The 9,558-nt window shown below is 40.0% G+C and overlaps 1 protein-coding gene across 1 annotated transcript in view; it reads left to right on the top strand.

Moving 5' to 3' along the window:
- Positions 1–6,202, top strand: part of afg1la (AFG1 like ATPase a) — a 15,093-nt gene extending 8,891 nt beyond the window's left edge. Inside the window, exons 11-13 of the mRNA XM_017421513.3 lie at positions 1,221–1,361; positions 1,436–1,546; positions 3,264–6,202. Coding sequence (XP_017277002.2) covers positions 1,221–1,361; positions 1,436–1,546; positions 3,264–3,398 — 387 coding nt within the window. The 3' untranslated portion in view covers positions 3,399–6,202. The remainder of the gene's footprint in view (positions 1–1,220; positions 1,362–1,435; positions 1,547–3,263) is intronic.
- Positions 6,203–9,558: the final 3,356 nt, after the last annotated feature.

Here is a 9,558-nt window from a genome sequence, read left to right as displayed (position 1 = left end):
TATGCTCTAAGTCGGCATCCGTGTACAGTAGGAAGTTCAAACTTCACAGCTGGACTCCCTGTGGGTCAAAGATCCTCCCTAAGAATTTCAAGGTCAAAGGTCAAATGTTAAGGTCACATGCAAACAGAGGCTTTTACTCTGAAACCGTGTAACTTAAGAAGTTCAGACTTCACAACCAGAGTCCCCATGGGTCAAGGATTAGCCCTTTGGAGTTCAACGTCACAAGGTCAAAGTTCAAGGTCGCAACACCACACGTGCTCTAACTCTGGAACCGTACAACGTAGGACGGTGAAACTTCACAACATGCCACAGGAGTCGTAAAGATCCGGACTGAAGGCGATTTTGGACGTTTGCCCAGAGCGCCACCTAGTGGACGGCGCGGGAAGTGCATGGGAAATGCGCAGGAAGCGCATGAGAGCATAGGGGGGCGGTCGCCAGAGTTCCTGCGGTCGCCATAGGCCGAAGCGGCGCTGAGCTGCGAGGGCCGCCCAACGCTGCTTGCAGCTTTAATGTTACTTTTACATTTCGGCTGCCCTTTTTCCTTTATGGCTTTTATCCAGTGTTTTGCTCCTTTTCACTCTTAGTTAGTCCTCTGTTTCTTTTAACGTTAATACCTCAATTAATTAAAGCCTTAACATTCTTTGAAGGAATGCTTATCACCCGCCACATTTCATGCCGGAGCTTTAACCTCAGATCGTCTGATGTTGAGAAGGGTTGGAGTTAAAGCCGTTTTTATCAAACTTTGTAAATAATGTTATGTGTGATCTCATTCAATATTATGGGGTCTTGTGCAATCTGTTAGCACTCAGTATGTGTTGAGGATGAGTCTCAGCTATAACCACACCAAGTGTTGGCCTAATATTTGTCAAATTGACGAAATTATAGCCTTATTTGTGTTTTGCAAGGTTGCATACTTGTGGCAGCCATCTTGAATTGGGTTGACCTCAAAAGTTAATCGGTTTTAGATGTACATCCAATGATTACTTACTGAAAGTTTCATTAGAGTCCATCAATTGGTTTGTGAGATATTTTGCTAACAGACACACTGAAATATTATCCCTCTTTCGCTTTTGGTGGCACTTGATAAAGACAAATGAATAATGACACAACTTTCTAGTAAACATCACTTTGTGACTAAAGTCTTGATTGTTTTTAAATTTCGAAATGAAATCAAACAACTCAGTGGTGAAATGAAAAATGACTTTTTGGGACACTTTCAGCCTTTAGGGGCCAGCGATTACCTGGAAATATCCCGGCTGTTTGACACGGTCTTCATCCGACACATTCCTCTGCTGACGCTTAATAAGAAGACACAAGCCAGGCGGCTCATAACGCTCGTGGACGCCCTCTACGACCACAAGGTACGCTGCAGCCGTTTGTTCCTCTACTCTACCTTTGGTTCAACAGAGAAGCTATAAATCTCCTCCCGCCTCAGGTGCGTGTGGTGATTCTTGCCGATCACCCGCTGGAGGACATTTTTGTACACGACGGGGATCACAGTCACGACGAGAGCCACATTCTGATGGATGACCTGGGGCTGAAAAGGGTGAGAACTGCTGCTCTGTTTTTGAGTCTGAGATGGCAGAGATAAACGTCAATAATTAAAGCAGCTGTCGCTCAGAGGAGCTGAGAACACCAGTCTGGAAACAGGTCAGCTGACTCAGCCTGTAACACCATTGGAACCTGTGCAGGAGTTTGTCAGAGTCTTAGAGGAAAATTATTATTATTTTTTTTTTTTTTTAAGCCTGACTACAGTTTTCTCCTGCACCTTGTAAAAGTTTTCTTACCACTTGAACTTTTCCACATTTTGTCACATTACAACCACAAACATCAAAGTATTTTACTGGGATTTTATGTGACAGACCAACAGGAAGTCGTACATAATTGTGAATACAAAAAAAGATCTGAGGAGTGTGATGTGCATTTGTATTCAGCGCCTTTACTCTGATCCCCAAAACTAAAATCCAGAGCAACCAACAGCCTTCAGTAGTCACCTAGATAATAACTAGGGCCCACCTGTGTCCACAGGACAACTATCAGTCGTGGACTCCACACATCTGTCCTTTATGGAGGAGTGACGAGAAGAAATCTGTTGTTGAAAGCAAACCAGAAGAAGTCCTGTCTGCAGTTTGACACAGCAAACATGTGGAGGAAGCTGCTCTGCTCAGATCAGACCTAACCTAACACCACACCATCCCCACTGTGAAGCATGGTGGTGGCAGCATCATGCTGTGGGGATCAGACAGGATACTTGCTCAGAGCTGATGGATGGAGCTAAATACAGGACAGAGAACCTGTTAGAGGCTGGGGCGGAGGTTCACCAACCAGATCTACAATGGAATGGGTCAGACCAAAGCATGTTCCTGTGTTAGAATGGTCCAGTCAAAGTCCAGACCTAAATCCAACTGAGAATCTGTGGCAAGACTTGAAAACTGCTGTTCAGACGCTCACCATCCAATCTGACTGAGCTGCAGCTGGTTTACAAAGAAGAATGGGCAAAAGCTTCATCCTCTAAAGCTGGTGGAGACAAACCTCAGAGACTCACAGCTGGAATTACTGTGAAAGGTGGTTCTACAAAGTACCGACTCAGGGGGGCTGAATGCAATTGTACGCCACACTTTAAAATAATGAAAACTAAATTTTAAAGCCATAAATTCCTTTTAACTTCACAATTATGTAATACTTTGTGTTGGTCTGTCACATAAAATAAAAATACATTACTGTAATGGGACAAAATGTGGAAAGGTTGAAGAGGTATAAAGACTATTTTAAGGCTCTTCATGGGCAAAGTCTCTTTGAAAATGTGTTACAGGTAGAATTAGACAGATTATTTGACTGATTTTAATTGGTAAGCTGGTTGTAGGGGGACTCTGACAGAGCTCCAGTGTTGGTCTGTGGAGAGAGGAGAACCTTCCACAGGGACACCATTTCTGCAGCACTCCACCATACACAGGTGGACATCTTCCATTTACTGATAATGTATGCCACTGTGCTCATTGGGACCTTCAACGCTGCAGAAATGTTTCTGGACCCTTCCCCAGATCTGTGTCTTGATATAATCCTGTCTTGTTTGATCATTAACCCTTTATTTTATCATTTTTATTGTTTGACGATCAGAACTGAGTCAACAAAAGGATCATTACAGCAGTCACAATGTAAAAAAATGTATTAAAGTATCCCTTTGACTTGCGGATTTCTCTGAAGTTTGGCACATTATTATGCAGAAAAACACCTGACGAACGCTTGCATTTTCTCCACAACAGGAAGAGGCCAGCAGCCTGTCCATCTTCAGCGGCGAAGAGGAGAAATTTGCCTTCCAGAGGACAGTTTCTCGCCTCACAGAGATGCAGACAGAAGAATATTGGTTGGAGGGGGACAGAAGTTTAAAACAAGTATAACACTTGGAAAAGGCGAACACACTACTTCATGAACTATCCTCAAACCTGCCAAAAAAACCGATTCCAAACTCTGCACCGAGCCATTAGGACTGTTTAACGGTACGGGTGCGGATGTGCAGACAGTATTTATTAGTATCTGATGACCTTTTATCATTTTATTGCACTTTTATAGATAATTTTTAAATGAACCTTGGGGTGTCAAACTGATATCAAACCAGTGTCTTACTGAGGTCCAAGTTTCCTATTTTATTATTTTCCTGGAAAAATGCTGGACAAGTTTTGGAAAAAGACCATCTGTCGGGATTTAAAAAGCTTCTTAATCTGATTTTTGTTTGTGGTAAGCAAAATAAAATGAACTAACTTTTATGAGTGGCAGCAGGTTGACTTTGGGTTTGAGTTGATTTTCATTGACGTTTGTCAGAGACGACTGATCTCACCTGACTTTGTTCTTCTGACGTTTTATTTTCCTGATAAAAAGAGAACAATTACGTCTCTACCGTAAATTTCTAAATATACTGTATAATATACCACTTCAAGGGTATAATACTTTCATGTCTCCTTCTGAACAAACACAACACTCGTTTGTGTAATTTTTTTTTCTAAAAATATCACATAAACTAATAAAAACAAAGGCTGCAATGTGTGCGAAGTGAAAGTGAGAACACTTCAAAGATTAATTTCCTGTACGCAGGGTTTGTGGTGCAAACAGATGGTTCAAATAAGTGAAAATGTTTCATTAATATGAATAAATATTACAAAACAGACATTAAAAGACAATACAGAAAATTTAGGAGTGGCCTAACCAGCATTTGTTTTGTTCTCTGGTGATTCAAATTCTTGAAGGGTTAAACTTTGCTGCAAAGCATTTTTTATTTTTTTTTAATTAAAGACCTACCATACCTAATAACCCCCGCTGCCTTTCATACCAGAGTTTTACACTAAGATCATCTTATGCTGAGAAATGGGGAATCTGTATCTGTTTTAGACAAACCTTGAAAATGACATTATGCACGATCTCTTGCGATATTGTATCTTACCTAATAGTTTAGCAATCAGAGTATATATTGTGAATCGTTGTCTGCTACCACAACACCAAAATTTAGCTCAATGTTTGTAAAATTCTAAAATGTGTTATGGTATTGTGGGCGGCTGTGGCTCAGTGATCAGAGCAGTCGCCCTCTAATGAGAGAGTTGGAGGTTTAATTCCTGGCAGGAGTCGCATGTCGAAGTGTCCCTGGGTGAGACACTGAACCCTCCACTGCCTCAGATGTGTCCCATCAGTGTATAAAGCTGATTAGCCTCCATAGTATGATTTATTCAGATCAGCTTTGCAGAGATTCAGTATATTGCTGTATAAATGTGTGTGTGGATGGGTAAATGAGGGCACATATTGTGTTGTAAAGTGCTTTGAGTGACCTGATTGGCTAGTCCAGTCCAGTCCATTTACCATTTAACACCCAAGTCTGCTAAAAGGATGCATATGATGGATCCATGTAGGTCGACTGATATTTACTTTTTCTTTGGCCAAAGCTGATACCAATCTTTAGAAATCAGGGCAGCCAACGGCCAATACACAACACCATTTTTACAATTTTTTGGCCAATATGTATTTTTTATTTAACAAAATGTAAAAATTGCTTTATTTGAATACATTCTATTTAACAACCTTTAGAAGAACTTGTACACTTAAAAATAACATAAAAAAGCATTCTTGCTTAAATAAAACTTAGCATGGGCTACAGTAAGCTGGCTGTAGCAGCTGCTGCTGCATCTTCATCTTCTTACTTGATAATAACTCTGCACATGTTAATGTTAGGTAAACTTGTTTGACTAATTAACCTGCCTGTATCCAGTTCCACACACTCTTTATTGAGAACAGCAATAAAGAGGCTCTTCCTCTCCCCACAACAACCAAATACCAGTTTGAGACAACGTAAATCCAATCTTCTCATTGTTTTGCTCTTTTTATTGCAAGCAGATATTTTGAGACTTTACTTGTGCTACTTAAGTAGCCTCTAGCACATCTATTAACCCTGTCCACTACAATTTCCCGAAGGGGGTTTCTCTAAATGCTCTTCATTACACTTTGGCTTTTAAGTCATTTCCATTTGGAGCCAAGACTTAAATTTGTCAGAACCACTCATCTTTTTGGCTCTTACATCATAGTTCAGCTCAGAACAAATAACTAGCTTCTTATTTAACTTGTAAATAGTTGATCCCAAAGTTTCTTCTGATTATTACAAGTGGAATCCTGAGTACCACTAATGGTTCTGGTGCCACAGTTTGAGAACCATGACGCTAAACACTTTGTGCTCGTGACTGGAACGTCAGGGGACCGGTGATTCAACATGACCGGGGTAATAATGTATGTAAGCCATATCAGCCATTTATGTCTCAGTAACCTCATTCTTATTGTCAGTGATTGTTTTGGTGCTTTTAGACACACATTCAGCTTCTTATTCAGTTTGTATATCATGTATGGATTCTTTATCATGTGCCAAAGAGATCTGATCTCTCCCCTTTAAGTTTAAAAATGTTAGATTTCAATATGTTTTAGTGGAGGTTCTGATAATATTTGCCTGTATTTGGATTTAAAGGGTTTCAATTGTAAGTATTTAAATGATTATGGTCCACCCATAGACTGTATATGGATAGTCCTCAGATGTGAACCCAGGCATTGAAGCTGGAACAGGACCAGCCTTCCCTGTCATCTGGTTCCAGGACAGGTTTTAGGCTCTGTTCCCTCATCGTAAACAAATGGGTCACTGCCCTTTGTCAAATAAAAAAATACACTTTGGATATTTTTCTTTCAGGTGTCGAGTCTTGTTGATTCACGTAGCTCTGACCTCGCTGCTGTATGTTCAAATATTCATTTTCCTAACATGTTTAGGAGGAATTAGTTCTTTCATGTTTAAAAGAAAGCTCATGTGACACCATGATTGTGTGCGGGGGAGTGGGCAAGGCTTGAAGCCCCGCATCCCTCGTGCGCCAGCTCTGGTACCAAAAATACAAGATGGCCGCTTCCATAAAATGGTTCCTGCTGGCTTCAATTCCCAAACATATATTCTTGATATACCAAGTTTCTCTGCCTTCTCTCGTTGCCCAAAATTAACCCATTCAGAGGGATTTTGTGTTTCTCTTATAACTGTTTGATCCTGATGCTGTTCTAGGCATCACCGAAATGTGAAACCACTTAAACATTGTTAGACAGGTATTTTTTTCTTATTATCTTTCAAATCTTTATTTATCAATATCATTTGTCCCCGTTTATGAGTCCAACTGACACAACAAAAAAAAACAATCATTAGAAAACTCACATTTGGGATTGATTGATTGATGTAGTTCATTTCAAACAGGTGAAAACAAATAACAAAATAGAACAAGGAGAGAATAAAACAATAAAGGCAGAAAGAGAAAGAAAGAATAAAAAGTAAACAATGAGCTTGCCACTGTTTATTTGTTTGTAGGAAGAAGTGAAAACTTATTTAATCCCTTACCTATAATTAAACATTATATTCATTCTACATATTTGTGTTAATCCCCTACTTCCCTGTACCCTGTGAAAATCATAGTTTTGTATTTAACTGATTGATGCTTGGACTTTCAGTCCGTCTCATAGTTTGACTCCAGTTACGGTGATGCAAAATCTCATTGTTATTGTTTGGATACTGCCGATTTAGAAATTAAATGTTCCCCTTAGATTATACCCTCCATCCCTTTCATAAAACATTTCCTGTAGATTTCTTTGTAATAGGTTTTTGCTGATTTTATACATAAATTGTGCCGTTTGGGGTTTTATAATATCATGCAGTTTTATTATTTTAGACTTAACAATGGATTTTTTTGTGCTCAAGAAAACCAAAATTCTGAACTATTCTGACAGTTCTTTTTTGCACAGGAGTAGTGACTGTAGTGACGTTTTATATGTACTGTCCCACACCTCTGTGCAGTAGTTTAAATACCAGTGAACAAAACAGAATGTGGAGTGACTTCCTATCCAGAAAATGTCTTGTTTTGGCCATAACTGAAATGCTTCTTGATACTTTGGTGCAGATGTACTTAATGTGAGATTTCCAGCAAATTTGGTCACCCCCAGGAATTTAGTTTCATTCACTTTCTATATTAACACCCTCTATCTGTACCCAAACTTGGTGCTTTAGTTTATTGTTAGTAGACAATAAACTAAATTGCCAAGTTTGGGTGCAGATAGAGTTTAATGTTAGTAAACAATAAACTAAATGCATAAAGATCTGGCATTTTCTGCAAGCCTTTAAAACTACTGTCTACTCTTACTGTCCTGAAATATTTGTTGGTGAGAAATAAGAAATAGAAGGACAGTGGTGGTTCTAGGGGGTGGCATGAAGTGGCAGATTTCAGTATGAAAAAACGTCTTGTCACCCCAGTTTCCACCCTATTTGTAGGCTAGTTATTATATTTTTTGTACATATTGTACAATGCTGAAAGTCAAGGACATCTCAACAGAATGTTAATCTCTATCCTAACTCACTGATTTAAAATCCACACACATCCCTCTGGAAGTTCAAAATGGTTCTACCCACTGACCGAACCTGACGGTTTCAAGACCCTCAACCATCAAAATGGCTTCTGGAAACCTACCGGCGCTCCACCAACGGAGCAGCAGGTGACAGGTAAAATGTATCTGTTAAATTACCAGATAAACGCTACAATAAATTTTGCCCCCCTGCTTGGATCTAATGCCACACCTTTACGACCCCAAGAAAAAACAAATCTCTGGATCTGCCAATGTGGGTGGGATACCCTTAATACACCGGTGTGCTTTAGACCAAACATCACTTGCATTCTTGAAGAAGTGGGTTTGTTGTTTGGGAGGTTTATTGATGCCTGCTCAGTATTCATCCAGGCTGGAGGAGTCTGCTGACAAATAAAATATGGCAGAACTGAGCAGATCAATAATACACACTAAACACTGCTGGGGGGTTTTCAGAACTTGTGCTGGTTTAAAGAGCTGTTGGGTCATAGATTGGGTTGGTTTGACTAAATATTGGATCAAAAAATTTGACCCAGTGATCAGAGATGAGATGTGTCATTATTTACACCATTTTAAGCCAGAAGTTGACCAAATCAGACCTGACTGGACCTCAGTTTTAGATTGTAAAGGTAAGATAATAAAAATAAACTTGTAAGATGATGTTTAACCTGGTTAATAACTTTAATTTGCACTAAATAATGAGTTTGGGTTACTATAATAGCTTTTCTTTGTGCTAGCTATCTGACATTAACAACAGTTGGAGCCTGCCAGTTAGCACCAACCCAAGCTGTAGTTATCTAATAAGGCAGATTTTGGGTTGGTCTCTTTAACTCAACTTTTTAAATACTCCAATTCAACAAACTAGTCATTTTAGCCCAACTATGGAATAGAGAACCTCCCAGTAGGCTATCCTGGGTGAAACTGATAACCTAACACTACTGAGTTCAATTTACCAAGGATTGGCTCAGACCAAATTTCATCCAGAGCTGGCTTACAAATTGGGTTGTTTTTAATCCAGCAGTTTTTAGTGAACTAAAATGTGTTTTTAACCCACAAAGGGAGATGACACTGTTGCAGTGTTATTTAACTTCTTCTTCCAGCTGCTCCCAATTGTTTTACGCCAGGTGCCCTTCCTGCCACAATCTGGGCCTCAAACCTGCAGCCTCAGGATTACAAGACCACAACACTGACCGCCGAGCCACCGCAACCCAAAGTAATATTCCAAGGAGACGAGTTCAACCTCGGTTATAGAGGACGGTAACGATCTGTACAGGTACAATATGTTGTGTAGAAGTGTTGTCCATTGTGTTGAGCAGCTTGTGCAACATCCTTCTTTGCACAATCAGCTCTATGGGCCGCAGAGCGGTTCCCCCGGCACAAAGCCAGCCTTTGCTAGCAGTTCGTTCGTAGTTTTCAGTCACTGCTCTGATGCTGCCGCACCAACAGATGGAGAAAATTGCACTCCTCACCACAGACCAGAAGATTATACAACATTTTGCTGCGAGCACTGAAGAAGTGGAATCTTGTGCGTTTCTTCTCCAGCTTGACTCATTGTCCAGGTGATTTCTCAGGAATCCTCCACCCCTCCCCTCTTTGGATGGGTTCTTTTTGTTTAGATTATGATCAAAAGTAAAGGCCTGCAGTAGCTTT

The sequence above is a fragment of the Kryptolebias marmoratus genome, linkage group LG10 (genome assembly GCF_001649575.2).
Source record: "Kryptolebias marmoratus isolate JLee-2015 linkage group LG10, ASM164957v2, whole genome shotgun sequence".
Classification (NCBI taxonomy): Eukaryota; Metazoa; Chordata; class Actinopteri; order Cyprinodontiformes; family Rivulidae; genus Kryptolebias; species Kryptolebias marmoratus.
This window is presented reverse-complemented; position numbering and strand designations above follow the sequence as displayed.